Source organism: Tympanuchus pallidicinctus, unplaced genomic scaffold (genome assembly GCF_026119805.1).
Source record: "Tympanuchus pallidicinctus isolate F22 unplaced genomic scaffold, pur_lepc_1.0 scaffold12, whole genome shotgun sequence".
NCBI lineage: Eukaryota > Metazoa > Chordata > Aves > Galliformes > Phasianidae > Tympanuchus > Tympanuchus pallidicinctus.
The window spans coordinates 7,862,451-7,879,468 of NW_026294637.1; the positions used below are offsets into that span (position 1 = coordinate 7,862,451).

Genomic DNA, 17,018 nt, shown 5'->3' on the forward strand with positions numbered 1-17,018 from the left:
TCCTTTGTTTCTGGACTACATTGATCCAGGGTGGATAAACCAGCTTGAAAACACTCATTTCTTCATATGAAATAATAATTTAAATAACCAACACAACACAACACGACTTTCCACTATTTAAAAGAAATAAAAACCTCTTAGAAATTATTATTGCACGGCATGGGACAAAAACACATGGGGAGATAGAAGTTTAAGTTTCCCAACTTGCAGATCAGTGCTGAAATTTCAAAGGAAATGTGTTAATGAGAAACAATTATAGTGTGCTGCAGTGCTTAACTGATCTATTTGTAGTTCTAGTGCCAAGATGCAGAAGACACATCTATGCTGAGCACTAGTATCAGTGATAATAGGCCTCTAAATTGGAAACGATCATTACAAAGACACCAACCAGACTCTTTCTCTGGTACATAATAACAAGATTGAGATAAAAATCGCTTTTCCTAATTCGTTCACTTTCCTGTTGCTGCACATCCTGTCAACATTTGTTTGTAATTATATTAATATGGTAAATGAAGCACCCCGTTGTGCCTCACAAAGAGTAAATCTGTCTCATATTGCTATATGTATATATTTTCTCTTGGTACTGATAATGTGTTGTTTAATCTCAGTGAGTGTAAGGGTATAGATCAGTGCTGGAACCCCATCCCCTAGGAATTGTGCTTCGGCCAGCGGAACAGGGAACGATCTTGTAGAAATGAAACGGTACCTAGTTTATTTCATGCTGTACTGTGAACCCATTCTTTGTGTCACAGAGAAAGCAAATACATGCCATGCATTTCCACCATTACTAGAACATGCTTCAATAGCAGTGATGATTTCTTTCATCAGTTACCGCTGTTAGAGATCTCAGCACAGACATGGAAAGGCTCAGAAGGACACAGCAAGGAAATTGTTCATTCCAGATAAGTAGAGGACAGTTCAATTCATTTATGGATTGTTTCTAAAAGACTCTGCTAAAACTACCTATTAAGATAGAGGAGATGGGGAGGAGGGAGAATCAATCTCATCTCTCAATCTAAGTGAACAAAGAATTGCATGTGAAGCTGAACGGAGTGAATAACAAAGCTCACACCAAACCCAAAGGAAAAGAAAAAAGAGCCTTATTTTGCATAATTATGTCTGAATTGCACTAAATTTGACAGAACACGTTCCATTGTAAGCCCTAAGGTCATATTTAGGTGGAGCAAAGCATCACATATACTGGCTGCAGTGTGCTTTTTCTAGTCTAATCTGAAGTCTCATGGGACAGCATGCAAGGGGACGGCATGCACAGTTGAAGAGCTTTGGTTTAAATTCGGTTGTTCGGTTTAATTGATACGTGTGTTGAAAGCTATGACAGCACTCTGTCAGATCTCTACGTTTCTGGGGTGGCTTTCTTATCTCTAAAATAGAAATGAAATAGAAAATATTAATGTTGCTCTGTTAAGAGAGTGATAAGGTTTAACTCATGAATATTTGTAAACGGCTTCACAGGACACTTCAAAAGTATGCTTCAAAATGCACAGTGTGTTTTTTAAATGGTGTTTTACCAGTGCTACCATGCCAAGGGTTTGGTTGAAGCTTGTGTTTAAAGTGATGTCACCGAGGCTCATGGCAGAGCTTTCATGGTCAGTACTACCTACATAATTTGAACACGGGTCTTCATAGAAACCCACAGGAACAGAGCTCTGCCCTGTGCCCTGGGGTAACCTACTCAGAATGAGCTTTTTCTCCCTAAATGTAAGAACCTAGAAATACTATGACCAAGGTTCTAAAATGACAGTAACAGTCCTGTTTGAATGAAAACAAATTGTATTTACAGAATTGCTGATAGAGCATGGTCTTCTTGTACTATCAGTATAAAATGTAGGAATTAAGAAGGCAAATAAGAGCATCCCAAACTCAACAGCTCAAGGAGGCACTAAAGCAGCAAGACGTTAAAAAACAGCCCAACATCTCATAGGCAAAAATTAATAAATCAAAGATAAAGTAAACTTTCTAGATAAGCAGGAGCATTCTAATGCTATCCTGATAAAATCAATCTACAAAAAACGAGTCAACAGTTTCCATATTTTCTCCATCTTTCTGCAAATGTACATCCTCATGGCTGAACTGTTTCAGGTTACTTATTGATCAAAGTAAGGGAGCGATGTGCAATTTTTTTTGCCTTGAGTGATTCCATTAACTTGTGCAGGACTGCTTGGGGCCACCAAGCACAGTCGAGTGAAGCCGCTTAACAATTAACAAACCTCACAGCGTTCCAAGGGCATGAAAGAGCCAAAAGCCATTGCAATACAGGTTTGCTTTGTTAGTACTGCATATACACTACATGTGACTGCCGCAGTTGTCACATGGGTTGCTTCCACCAAATCATGCAGCTTGTTAATTAGAGTTATTGAATTGAGTTGGAAGGGACCCTTAAGGGTCATCTGGTCCAACTCCCCTGCACTGAACAGGGGACGATGAGACATAGATGTAATTTGTATATACACATTTGGGAGGAGCGTGGTCGACTGTCTGAATTCCTTGATTCTTTTTTCCATTCAAGAGCCCCAGGAACTGGGAGGTCAGGATACTAGGAGAGAAGGTTCTTCACCAGCGGGTGGTGGGCATGGAGCAGACTTCCCAGGGTGCTGGGCAGCCCTAAGCTGCTACATCAAGATCTCCTAGAGATTGGGTCTGATTTTTGGGTGGCCACATGTGGAGCCAGAGTTTGGACTCAATGATCTTTATGGGTCCCTTCCAACTCGGAATATTCTATAGTTCTATGATTCAGTTATAACATTTCAACTAGAAGCACAACGAAATCAATATTATTAATAATAGACAAAGTCTCTTTGTAAGCATGACCCACTGGAAACATCACATCTTGACCTCCAGACATGGGCAGCATATTTGTGACTTGAACACACTACCGGACCTCAGCTTTTCCCCCAGAAAGCTGCAGAGCGTTTGCCCAGCTGAACCCCACGCCACTCTACTGCGAGTGCGTTCACCGCAGCAGAACCCCGCGGGCTGAAGGACCGGAAGCCACGGTCGCGGGCCTCGGCTCGAGAGCTCTCCCTCAGGAGCCGCGCCCTGTCAGGACCGCGCCACGGCCGCGGGTTCGAACCCCGAGGGGGGCGGCAGTTCCGGGAGCGGAGCCCGGCGCTCTCACACCGGGCTTCGGCCGGGGGTCCCGCTCGGGCTCCGGCGGGAGCGGGCGCAGCGCACATGTGCGGCCGCCCGGCACATGCTCACTGCGCGCGGCGCATGAGCAGAGGCGGCGCGGGGCCATCGGACATCTTGGGCCGCCCCGCACCGAGCGGGGAACGCCGTTGCCGCCGCCGCCGCCGGGCCCCGGGGCGGGAGCAGCCCGACAGCCTCCGCGCCTCCCGCCTCGCCCGCCCCGGCGCCGGCTGCCGCCCCCGCCTCCCCCGCGCCGCTCAGAGCATCCCTCCTCCCCTTTGCGTTTGTCTTAATTCCGCTCAGAGACAAGATGGCAACGCCGGCGGCGGTAAACCCTCCCGGTGAGTAGCGCTGCTGCCGGTTCGCCCCGCGTGTCCCGGCCGCACGGCGCGGCCCCGCCCGCCGCAGGCACGCAGCGCCTGGGAACGCGGTGCGGAGGGCGGCAGCGCTGCCCGTGCGGCGGGAGAGGCTGAGCTGCTCGGGGGGTCCCTCACAAGCATCGGCTCCATCCTGGTCTACGGGCACGGGGAGCCGGGTGTCGACAACGCAGGTTGTGGCTGCGTTTGCCAAAAGGTGCAATAATAGCGTTGGATTTTTTTGTTTGTTTGTTAGTAACTTATGAAAAGAAGGAACTGAACTGCAGTTTTCTCTTTGAGTTCTTTGCTGGGAAAGGCTTTCCCTGAGGTGGCGGTGGGTCTGTGTGGAGTGCCATAGTGGATATTGCTGTGATGCACTTTGACCGGCTCAGCGTTGGGTTGCCTAGTGTCCAGTATGAAACACAGTGGCACAGCGGAGCTTGCACCGAGCTCAGTGCCAATGAGCACTTTCATCAGAAGTGGATCCAGTTTTATGTCTTTTAATTTCGTTGTATTTCCTCGTCACTGTCAGTTCTGATTGCAAGTGGTGTGCTGGAGTGAACCTAACACCAAAATGTTGTCCTTGTTGCTTTCACCCCCTTGTGAACGCTGTGACACACACAACTGGTGTATTTCAACCAGCAGCAGTAAAGGAGGCAGGAGCAATCCAGTCGGATTGAGCTTTTGTTTTCAAATTCTATGTATTAAACGAAAATCAGTATTTAATGATGGGTTATCAAATGTGTTTTATTTAGCGTCTAGGCTACCATGTTGTGCACGATAGCAGAATTCCACCGTGCGTGCACGTGGCACCAGTCAGCAAGTGGTTTCGAGCAGCTGAAGCTTGGTTTGTTTCTTACTCTCTGCTCCTCCTAAGCTATGCAACAGGAGCAGCCCCAGCCACGTGCAGGTCTGTGCTCAAACCGCTGGGTTTAGTAAATCTGGCAGCTCTTTGGCACCAGCCTCTTTCTCCTGTTCCTGCCCACCTGCAGCTGCAGCCAGCAAAGCTGTGGTTACATAAGAGGTATATATGCACCTCACGAAGAGCAGCCTCTAAGCATGGCTTTGCATTTGTTTCTCTGTGACCCAGGGAATGCACATGTTGTGAATTTAGGGAGAGCTTATGGGAAATAGGAGCAGCGTTGGCTGTATGCGTTGTGGTCCTCAGACTATTCAGCGCAGATTGCAGGTCCACAGGAAGGATGAGGGAACGAGCTGGTTTCCTGAGGTGAACTAATGCGTGCTTCTGTAAGGCTGGGGTCACAGCATCTTGTTGCTCCACAGCTAGGTAGTCAGAGCAGAGCTGAGCTGGAAGAAAACTCATTAGCTCTTAGTGATCCTCCCTCGGTATTTGCGTGTGAGTGCTGCTGTCAGACAAAGGTAGCTATGCGTGGGCAAAGTCAAAATGAGGAGATTTTGAACTGTGTTCACAGTGTTTCCTCTACCACGGACAGAAGATAGAGCTGCACAATGTATATTAGTTTATGCTATATTGTTTGACATGGTAGCAGTCTCTCTATTTTTTTTTATTCTGGACTAGCTGTGAAGCAGTACAGAGAAGCAGAATCAAAAGCTTTGCTGAGAGGATTTGACGACTGCTGTTTTCTTCCTGGGCCAGATCCTCAGTTGGAGTCAGATGAAAGCAGCCCTATTAGTATTGGTGAAGCTGCACTGCCTTATGCCAGCTGACTTCCTGATCCACGATGTTATGGGAGCACAATAGAGAGATTAACTTGTTAAGCATCTTTAATGATGATTAGAAATTACAATATGATTAAATTTTTATTAAGCAATTGTCTGGGGTTCTAATAACATTTGGTAATTTAGGCAGGACATTAACCTACAGCTACCACAATACAAATACGTGTGGCGTTAGTCATATCCTAAGTAGTGGAATGGGGATTATCAGATGCAGAAAGCCGGGTGTTCTGTGGTTCTGAGGATGAAAGTCCTTCCATGTGGTATCTCCTGGTGCACAGCCACGTGCTGTTGTGTGCTGTTACCTCCTCTCACATGCTAGATGCAGATTGATCCATTTTTCCTGATTTCCTTGCAAGGAAGGGTTTGAGTAGCCAGAACTCATGGAAGTTGGAGAGACTTGCAACCTGTCCTTGTTAGGGCTTGTGGGAATTGCAGTGACAGGAACAGGATGGTGACAGGGACATGGCCACCCCTGCTGATAGTTCATGGTGGTGAAGGGGCTCGTCCAATGCTGCAGTGGGACATTGCACTGATGAAAGTGAGGGGCTCTGAAGAGTGATCTCCTGTACAGCTCTTGCTGTATGATTGACCTTAGGAATATGATCTGGTTGGAAGTACTTTGTTCATTTGTCATAATTCAGATGACTAACTGAACACAATACAGGTGTGTGGGAAGTTCATCTGCATTGGCACAAAGCAGCAGAGTTAATTTATTTCCTCCTGAAATAAGATTGGCATATTAAGTGGTTTTTAAGAACAAAAAAATTGTGGGGGTGTAACAAGCATTTCATAAATTACTGCTTGCAGCAAAGAAACTTAATGCCACATCTGTTTTAAATATATGTATTTTTGGGATGCAAACTTGTCTGTAACTGTTGTTACTTGGAGGTCAAATTCTGCTTAACTTGCAATGAAGTAGGTGATGTGGTGATTCTTGTATTAGTCCATTTAGGATGAAAATGTAGAACTCATAATGAAAACAATGTTTTATTTTCCTTATTAAGTGATCTTGGGTGAAAAGTTCCTTTTCGTTCCCAGGGTATCCAGCTGGAATGGAAAATGGGAGAGTGGTTTGCCTGCACCTGTAGCTCTCACATATTCAACACAGAGCCCAGTTGTTGGTTTTACTGCAACAGTAGTAGCAGCTTTGCCCTTCATTTACTGTGTAGACTATGCAATAAACCCCAAAATCAGTTCTACAGCATTCTGTGCGTTCTACTGATGGTGGGCTGTAATGGGCTTTAATGTTTCTGGGATGCAAAAAAGTAGTCGCTTCTAAGATAATGTTAAAACAAAGATCTCAGAAGCTCAACGCACATTAAACTGTGGGATCCATAAAGTACTGATTCCCTTCCTTCTTTTTTTTTTCATATCTTTGCTGCAGCAGATTTTGCTCTTTCATTCAGACTGTGTTGTGAGATGATAGTGCTTATTGGATTGTTCTCTGATAGTATCCTGACCTTCAGGACCGTGTGCGGAGTAGCAAATTTCTTGTTACTTTTTATCTACAAGATAAGAAACATTTCATTTTAAAGTATCTCTTCTGTCACGGAGTATTTATTTAAAATTTGCGTATGCAGCTTATGGTTAGTTTCAAATATTTTTTCAAATAGAATAATGTTTTCCTGAGGCTCTTAATAAAAATGCACAACAAAGCAGGCAGTGCTGATGCCTGTAATACCATATGGTTTTGCTGTTTTTTCTTTCCAGTAAGAAAAATTGCTGTAGAGATTAAGTAGGAAAGGCAAAAAGCAGCCATTTCAAAACAATCAAGGCAAATAACACCTTTGAGTTAGTGATTATTGTTATTAAGAGGACAGAAATGGGGCTGTCATTAGGAAGATGAATGCAGAGATTATGCTTAAATGGCTTGTGAAGATCAGATGTGCGTGTAGTTTAGGGTAATTTTTTTAGACTTAGTACTTCATAACTGACAAATAAGAATGGGAGTGTGTTAATTCAGTGCTAACTGAAGAAAGTGCAGTGCTATTAAAACTTGCAATAGAAAATGGAAAGAGGGGGCCTTGAGTTTAAGACCCTTGGGGGATTTAGATCTGCCTGTAGCAAGGTCTCCTTGGGTGGCCAGAAGTACTCGGAGGGAGATTTGTAAAGAAATCTGAAAATTCAGAGCAATGCCCTCTCCCATTCAGTAGGATGGTTTTGCAGAATAATAGATTTGCTGGCCCAAACAGGCAGGAATTCAGAAATTCCAGAAATCTTGGATGTTGGGTCAGTATACAAACAGTTGGTACTTGTTTGTTCTTGCCAACAACGCTTCTTTTGTTCCAATGTAAAGCATTTCCTCTCAGTCCATGTCTATCCAGCGTTCTGTTTAAAGAGAAAGAGAAAGTTGTGTAAGGCTGCTTTTGTACATTTTAGCTTCTGATTCTAATCCAAAGTGGATGCGTAGTGTAAGTGAAGTTTAAAAATAAGAAATAATAATAATGAATCGTTCATCATCTACTATTGAAAAATCAAAACCAAAAAGCAAATTGATCTTGGTAGGCAGGTATCTAAATTAATATTTGAGTATGGAGGGTGTGCTTTTGGTCAACGAAATGAAAAGCATTGCCCTGTTTAGTTAGCACATTCTTGGAAGATCTTCAAGCATCAGTCTGATGTTCTTATACCTGTTTGATTTTTTCTTGCTGTTCAAGTCTGCTGTTCTTAATTGGTGGAATAAATTCTCATGGACCAGATCTGTGCTTCGTGGTTACTCCTAAAAGTGACAAAACATTATTGCATATCAGCAAACATTGGCCTGGCAGATGGATAAGTTATAAGCTTTGAAACTCAAAAGCCAAACATAGAATGTCAATTTTTTTTCGGAAGAGTTATTTGAAACTTTGAGTGCTCACCGTTTCAAATGGGTTTGTGTAGAAAAATGGCAAAATGAATAAAGCATCTTTTGTATGTCCTGGTGTTACAGTTTACATGAATTAATGGCCATAGTTGTGCAGTGAGTGATGGATTGGAATCCTCAGCTGTAATTTCCCTTTTTGTAACCAAAGCTATCTGCGCATGGAGAAAGAGACCTCCTTTGTTTTGGATGCTCTACGTTTTGAGCAATGTTTCTAGTTTTTCTGTTTCTTCTCCTTGTCAGCTGTTAATTCCATTCGCCGGCCTTTCTCCCATGTTCCTATCCTCTGCTTTCCATTCTGCGTCCCACTTTACATTGGCTCCTCGAAGGGTGTTGTTAAAATGTAAATACATCCTGCAATTGTACTGCTGCTTCCCTATAGTCTATCAACAGCTTATGAGATCGGCCTTTACAGTCTATGGGTAGCATCTGAGCTCCTTAGGTAAAAGCTGTTCTTCTGTTGTAAGTAGCAGTTGCGCTACCTTTCACATAACGGAGCCGGTATTTTAAAGTATAATCAATTGGCTCAAATTAGAACCATCCATAGGTTTATTTCTTCTCTACATGTCTGTATGTTGCTGTTCTGTTCAGGCACAGCTCCTAACGTTAATTTTAAATGTTTGCATTTGGGCTGCTGCTGTTTTTCTCATCTAAATGTCAGTTGCATTTGACAAATAGAATAACAAAATAATCATTTTTTTTTTTCTCTAATCAACGAAAAATGGTGTTGAATTGCTTAATTACTGGCTTTTCCTGCATACAGATGGGGAGGCTTTTCAGGTAAGTTGCTCATACAAAATGCCTGAAATGGGTGGTAATTAACAACTGGCTCTTCATTGGTATGTTAATTGTGCTGCCATTTGTCCTGGTGCCTGTCCTTGTTTAAATGCTCGGTTACACTGAACTGAAGCGTTCTCTTCCTGGCAAACACGGAATGTATCGGAACAGTTTGACTCCGAGATATATGCAAATATTTTATGGGAAGCAGCATGCCAGTAAATCACTGAGGTGCGAAGAACAAAAACACTGCGGATTTGTATTCTGCAGAGGTAGAAGCAAAATCTGTTTCTGTGGAATGTATGGGCGTGATTTTGAAAAATGTTCTCCATTACGTTTCCAGTAATAGTCCAGAACTCAATTTTAGGTAAGTGGATGGCTGGGGGGACTTGTTACTGTTAGCTGTGCCCTTTAGAGAAGGTAGGTGGACAACTGAGCACTGGGAGATGCTTCTCTCAATGCGTGTGTTTGTGAAACTGCATTGCCTGTAACAAAAGGGGTGGAAAATCAAGCTGAACTGGAAATGCTTTTAGAACTTGAGGTAAAACAGGTTATTTTGGATGCAAGGAGAGTTAAAGTAACTTCTTGTGTATGGATCATGGCAATAGTTTCAAATCTTATTTAATTCACTTCTGAGAACAGGGATTGCCTTCTGTTACCTGGATGGTGCTTTGCACAGGGTAGCCCCAACCTCCAGGTGTTACTGCAGTGGATAAAACCAGGCTGCCTCTGGCGTGTATCTTTAGGTTATTCAGTGCTGTCCTGAAGAAGGGCTGAGCAATGATGCAGAACGAAACCAGGATTTTAGTTTGCTAAGCATCGAAAACTGTTGGTCTTCCTAGTGCTTTGTGAAGCCAGCAACCCGGGAAAGTAGGTGCTGATTTTGCAACAGTAGCCATAAGAAGAGAATTACAGTTCTTGTAGCCACAGCCACTGAGAAGGAGCTTAAGTACACAGGAGCTGTGCAGGCAGGCCCTGTGACTGCCTTCAGCAAAACTCAGGTCACGCTGCCTGCTCCTGTGAGTCATGTTCTTGCTGTTTTGTATGGGGACACCAGTGGTTTCCTCCCATTTAATTTTTTAGGGCATCTTTACGAGATTGCCTTGCTCTTTATGCATTCTATTCCCCTGTATATCCTCTGCGTTTTCTGTAATGAGTGGTGATTTGACTAAAAGAAAGCAGGGCTGCGTAATGAGAACTTCCCTTTGTTATGGGATTTTCAGCAGCCTTTGCAATGTGATGGCCAATCTTTGGAAGTATGTAAAGGTTTTCATGTTCCTGGGATAAATATTCTTTTGCTAATTTGTCTTGTTGGTGTTTTCATATAAAAAAGGATGACGTTTAATTTGCTGGGCAGTCAGCTTTGTGGGAATAGCAATTGCTGCATTGAAGTTTGAAGTATGCATTTTCATTGTTGAATTTAAAGTAAATGAGCCATCATGAAAAAAATACAGGACCATTTTCAAGCTCGTTTATGAAGACTGGAAAAGAAGAATGCTTTCTGAATACGTGGGCACAGTCAAAAGGTGGGGTGCAGTCCAAGTAATTGTTCTTCAGCTGCGTTCTTCAGCCGGCATTGACAGTGAGACACAGTTTGGATGGAAGAGGTCTGACTGTCCACCTCCACTGCACCAGCGCCCAGTGTAGGGCTGGGTTTGGCTACCTCTGACAGTAACCATTAGCAGTTGAGGTGCTGAGGGCAGGTTTCCCTCTGAGTCATCATGGTGGTGATTTCCTGCATAGAAAGCAGTGGGCTGAAGCATTAAGTAGGTCTTAAACGAATATAATAGTCTCCAAAAGTCTCCTGTTAAAGAATAAAACTGCAAGAGGGGGTTTTCTTCTTTCACTGTAGCTGATGGCATTGTGAGTTATGCAGTTTTATGGGAGTCTTTTGTTGCTCTTGTAAGTTAATCAAGCTTGAGAGCTGGCTCTTGAATGAGAGCAGTTTTTGCTTTTATTTTTTCTAAATGAGATTGAATGGTTTTGTACTTGCTTTGAAGCTGTGCTCTCTGAGATGTAGTGGTAGATCAAATATATTTTGTTGGCCTTTCATTCAACAAACAAGCATCAGAAATTTCCAAGGTGTTTGCTGACTCAAGACTTATTAATTATTGTTGTTATTTTCTTTTAATGCTGTTCTCCTTCAGCCACTTGAGCCTTTTGGTTCTGAACTGGAAATGGAACTGAGGCTTAGGATTTTAACATCGTAGCGAAAGGTGCCAATCTGAATTTCTTTCACAAGGTTCCTACGGCCTTGATGTAGGATTTCAAGCAGTCATATATTCTAAGCACACAAACTAGCTTTCTCTGAAGCTTTTCCTGTTGTTGATTTGTATTTCTCACTTTGCTTTCCATGCGTGTTTTTAAAAAGAAGGCCATGTAAATACTCAAAGTAATTTTTGAGGTTAGGCAGCTGTAAAAGAAAACCTTAATTCTGTGGTGCAGTAATCCAATTAGAAGTAGATAGGTGGTTTTACTGTTGGCATTTTGGTTGGATAGAATCAGTTGGAGATCTGTGGGTGGAAGGAACATTTACATGAAGTTCATGCTGAATTGTGTTTTGCTTGAGGAAAACTATTCATTACTTGCAAAGCTGGCACATGGTTTTTTTTTTATTCCTTCTCCAAAGTATTATCTGATGACTGTGATGAAAAGGTTGATATGTCATTAAGGAATTGGTTCTGCCTCATCTACTGATGAAGTGCAAAACCTCTCCTGCCTTTGGCATAATGGAATAAGGTGCATGCAGAACACCAGTCCTTGCCTTATCCTGGGAGGGTTGTGCCTGTGGGAAGTGTTTTGGGATGTGTAGTGATGGCCTTGTCTTGGCATGGGATGCTTGGAGGTCAATAGCATCTCAGTGTCAGCTTTGCATCTCTGCCTGATGAGATTGTTTTTTCAAGATGGTCTTCAGGACAAAATGTTCTTTTATCCTTGTTCAATTTAAGATGTCTGTGGTAATTATGAATAAGGATTTCAGAGGCCAATAAATTCTCTCCGTACGGGGAAATTCTTGGCTGTTACAAGCTGCCTGCATTTTTCAGTTTTATTGCTGGCTGGCTGCCTCCTGTCTGCGTTCTCTCGGTCAGCTCTCAGACATGTCTACAAGCTCTGGGCAGGGTCAGATCTACTCCAGCTTTCCTGCTCAGCCTCTGACAAGTCCTATGGCATCCCTGTGCCTGCCTAGCCACCTGATTTCTTCCTGTTCTCCTGGGTACCATTTGCCTGTCCTGCATCAAATAGGGAATATCCTTCTTTTCCTTCTTTCCCCCCCCACCCGTAGTTATGCATATAATTGATAATGTTTTAATAACAGACTTTTATTGCAAACAGGTTTATGTTGGTCAAGCAAAGAATTTTTCTCCTTTTGGGAAGAAAGGAGATCAAAAGCAGTGTGTGTGTGTGTATGTATGTATCTGTGTGTGTGTATATATTTAGATAGAGGAGGTCTGACTGTGCCCACCTCCACTGCACCAGTGCCCAGTGTAGGGCTGGGTTTGGCTACTTCTGACAGTAACCATTAGCAGTTGAAGTTCTGAGGGCAGGTTTCCCTCTGAGTCGTCATGGTGGTGATTTCCTGCATAGAAAGCAGGAAATGGCAGGTGTTATTTATTCTAAGCACATAAATAATGATCAATTCATGTTTGGGTATGGTGTTGGGATAGTTTTTCTTTAGTGTCTTAGAAAAGTATAGCATGAGCATTGACATACAAGCATAGGCATGACATTGCTGAACTAGCAGCGATCCACCTGGCTGTACAATCTTAATAAAGGCTTTACAGTTTATTTCTTGCTCTTTTAACTGATGATCACTTAGTCTGCCTTTGAAAACATATTGGTTTGTTCTCAGCCAGGTACAATTTCAGTTCAGATTGAGAGCAAAATATTGATTGGCTCATGAGCACAAAAATATAAAACTGTGTGAAAAATAGTTTCACTGTGAAAACTATGGGTCATTTTTCAAGTGTTTGGTGTTTGCTTGGGAGCTGAATTTAAAAAATAGGGAAATGTATTATTAGGAAGGATACGTGGTTAGTAGGTTAACTTTTAATAGTCTTTAAATCAAGTTAATGAGCTTTCTCTGGAAGTAAATATGTTTTCAGAAATCAAATCATGATTCTTCCTGCTGTTGCGATGTAATGATAAGCTATTTGTGGTGGCTTTTTGTTGTTGTGTTTTTTGGTTGTTTTGTAGAAGCATTGGGTTGCTAGCAGTTGTTTGCTTTCTTCTGCAGAGCTCCTGTTGCAGTTGGAACGTGACTGCCAAGCTTGGCATTCAGAGTAATTGTATATGTCCTCTGTACTTGTCTGTGCTGCTCTTCAGTCAGCAAATATGGAAGTTAAAATTTAGTTTGATCAATATTTGTAGACAAATACTCAGCTTGTTTTTTGACAAACATCCAGTTTGTTTGTAGTGAGATTTTTTTCAGTGTCATTCTTCAGTTCCGTGTTTGATGTATCCACAGAACTGTCTGTATGCTTTTGGGAACAAGTGGCTTGTAATGGATGTCAAATCACGTTTAATATAAATAAGGACCTGGGGGGGGGGAGGGAGGGGGGGGGGGGGGGAGTTGTATTATTATATGTTTTCATTTGTGTAGTAGTTTACTGGTTGAACATCCAATTAGTTTTTTGTATTTTGTGATGGTGAAAAAGCAATAAGGGCATGGCCTTCAGAGCCAGTTCCTTCCCGAAGCAGAGCTTATCTGGAAACATAATTAATTGTCTCTCTTATTTTAAAATTGGTAATTGTGACTAAAGCAAAGTATAAGATTCAGTATTATGAAAACTGTTCAGGAAATAGCTCTGTGAAGAAGTTAAGCAGATACAAGTGTTCTAAAATTCATGACAAATTCTTGGGTATATAGTAAAAGTAAAGGGATACCAAGGAATCTTCTGCAGCCAAACATAGCAGAGTTTTGTACTGATTGTATGCCTATCAAGATTTCTCTTACACCATATTGTTGGAGTGTTGTGTTTGGAGCATGTGTGGGGATGAAAAAGTCCAGAATGTGAAACAAAAATTGCAAATGCAGCTGCAGATGAGCTTTCCAAAGCCTGTGGGCTTCTATTGTTTTTGGTTTTTTTGTTGTTGTTGTTTCTGTTTGCAGACATGAAAGATATAATGCTTGAAATTGCCTAAAAGGCAGAGTGTTCTAATCAGTGTAATTAACAATCCTGGGGCAGTGAAGAGCAGGAAAATCATTAAGACCCTTATTTGTAATTTACTTTTTTTTTACTGTTAGAGACATTTATCTTTTATGGAACTAATCTTCAAAGACAAGAGTAGCTACTGCAGGTTGGTATGTCAGAGAATGGAAGTTTGAGATGATGTTCTGAAGGTTGTCTTCTGCTGTCTTCTTCCATTTCTAGATGGAAAAAGATGGGAGGTGTCAGTCAGAAAATCTCACATTCATAGAATCACAGAATGATTTGGGATGGAGAAGATCTTTACGATTTTACCTATTGGAGGTTCAGTAAGGAGTAAAATAAATTTAATATTTAGTATGCTAGGCTCAGGTTGTGTTTTTATAATGGAGTTGTGTGGTTTTTTTCTTCCTCTACTTCTAGAAAGCAAACATTGCCTTGGAAATTGTGAGGAAGAGGAGAAATGGGAAACCACGCTATTTTTAGAGCATTTTTTGTGATGCGTTGTGATGTTCCTTTTAGCAACATCACACAAATGTTCTTCTTCTTGCTAATAAACTGGGATGTGGAAATACCTGGAAGACCAGTTAATTATCGTAACATCAAATGAGCATCGTTTGCTTGTTGATCAAGCAGAACTGAAGTCATTAGTGCTATCAATAAAATATTGTTTAATGAAAACAAGAGAATTCTGATTACCCAACAGTGCCCAAGGACACTGTAAATATACTGATAATTAAGTGCTTGCTAACAGGAGTTGTTCTGAATAAAATGTAGAATTAACATACTCTTTTGAGTCACGTATCAGAAAAATCTTTGTAATAAATAATGAAGGCATTTGAAGGATGTGAGTAACTGATTTAGAATGAATCAGAACCCAGCTTGGTCCATGCCTTGTAGGACAGCTTGTGGTCCATTACTGCAGCAGCAACAGTCACTTAAATCTTCCATGGTGGGTTTGTCAAACAGTTCCTCAGAAATACTTTGTTCACATCCATAATGGTCTTCCTTCTCAGTCCTCTATGACTTGGCCAAGAGAACTGATGACCAGAAATGACATCTCTGGGTGTTTGTGCTGTGCTCTGTTGTAGCGGGCTGGTGGGGCACAAGGTACCACTCCAGTCTAGATCTGGTTCTTCAGAGTCATTCAGAGTTGTAAACTTAGATGAATATTGTGAATACTTGCACCTCTGAGCTTAGAACATGCTTACATGTTTTTATATAATGAAAACACATTGTAAGAATATTCTATGTTAACAGAGGATTGCACATTAATTCATTCATGAGGAATATCTCTGCTCAATATTGAAGCCATATCTTGTCAAAGTTCTTTCAGCTTGAATCAAAAGTTGTAGGCATAGATACTGCCTTGCATGCTGGTGAAATTGGATAACTGACTTTTACTGTAGATAATTTAATAGATGGTATGGACAAGAATCATGTAAAGTTGACTCTGAAGTCACAGAAAATGGTTTTCCTTTAAGTTCTGTTTTCTTACCTACACCATTATAATTATTTGAGTGGTAATTTCAAAACATTTTCTTCAAATTGAATTTGAGCTTCTACATGAATCAAATTGATCTGAGTTCAAAATATAAACCAACTTCTGCTGGAAGAAAAATGGCTAGATAGACAGTAAGAAGCCAGTCTTTCTATTAGGTGAGAAATAGTTTTTAAGTAATCTGAAGCTGATTGAATAAAAATGAAATCTCAGATGATAACATAATAACTGCTCAATAGTTTATCTCTGTACAAATTGTTATTATTTATTTCTCATAAAACAATTGCATAGGAATTTAGTAAAGTACATTATCTCATAAACTTCTGTTCTAAGGTAATTTTATTTTGATTATTAATTATTAATTTTGAGATAATTTTCCAAAGGACAATGAACCAAGAAATGGGGGAAGGAAAAACTGCAGTGACAATATAAAGCAAGTAATTGGTCATCAAGAGTAAAGGCATACTATAGCAAGTAGTTTATTTGACTATTTGTGAAATAAACAAATAGTGGGAATTGGCCAATTTCTTACCTTTGTAGAAGAAGCAAGCTTAAACATCGCGTATCCTGTGAAAACTGGCTGTCCTGTCCCTGGCAAAATGTTCTTCAGGCTCAGCATGCCTTTTCCAGCATTGGCCAACAAAGGTGCTTGAAGGAGAATAAACTCAGGGCAAGCATCTACAGGACTCCCCTGGGTACATTCCCAACCTCCAGCCATGTGTGACTCACAGGCTTCTCGAGCCAGCCCTGATGTTTGTATTTAATAGCACTCAGCGGGTTTCTTTTCCACAGTTTTGGGCAGGATCTAATTCCATATAACCTTCTGACATCCACAGCTTCCTGTTGCAGGGAGCTTGGAGTGTCCCGACTGGTCAGAAAGGCTTGGTGGAAGTAATTGTGTTTGAGGAGTGTAGTTGTGAGGACATCCAGCAATGGAGATCACCTGGAAGAGTGCAGGAACTAGGGATGGTTGGATGGGCAGACGAGACTTAGCAACGTGGAGGCAAATGAACCAGAATTTAGTCAAAATTAGTGCTAATAGTGTTCATGCTAATGGTGGAATGATGTGAGTTTGATGGTGATGAGTTTGTTTTGCTTGCACTGGAACAAATTGAGAGCAACTCTATTGGCTCTTTGCTTTCCTTCTGAGCAACAAAATGTCAGCATCTTATGGAGTCCTTTTAACTGACCAGTGGGATCTTCTGGGGCAGCACCACGTTGCTAATTCAGTGTGGTTGTGCCTGGCTTCAGCATAGCCTCAGCTTCTCTTGCACTTCCACTTTACCTCCTGGTGTTTCATACAGCAAGTATTTTGTTTTAAAAAGAAGAAAAAATGCCCTGTATGTGGATTTCTAACCAAGAGCCAGCCAAAACAAGCTACATGAAACACACTTGTTAAACAATGAATTAATGGACTGAGCGTGATCTATCTCAGAGAAAGCTGAAGGAAAGTCATAGCACTTAATTATTTTTCATCTTGTTTGTTTGCCCAGGCTGGGTGTATGCTTCTTCAGTTACTGTGAGTTCAC

The 17,018-nt window shown here is 41.6% G+C and overlaps 1 protein-coding gene across 6 annotated transcripts in view; it reads left to right on the top strand.

Moving 5' to 3' along the window:
* Positions 1 to 3,339: 3,339 nt before the first annotated feature.
* ARNT2 (aryl hydrocarbon receptor nuclear translocator 2) overlaps positions 3,340 to 17,018 on the top strand; it is a 92,369-nt gene continuing 78,690 nt past the window's right edge. For 4 of the 6 annotated variants that reach the window (XM_052671661.1, XM_052671662.1, XM_052671664.1 and 1 more), the window contains exon 1: positions 9,148 to 9,208. In XM_052671661.1, coding sequence (XP_052527621.1) covers positions 9,163 to 9,208 — 46 coding nt within the window. In that variant the 5' untranslated portion in view covers positions 9,148 to 9,162. Of the gene's footprint in view, positions 3,489 to 3,605; positions 3,721 to 9,147; positions 9,209 to 17,018 lie in introns of those variants that run through there. The other 2 variants (XM_052671663.1, XM_052671667.1) reach the window with 2 other exon arrangements.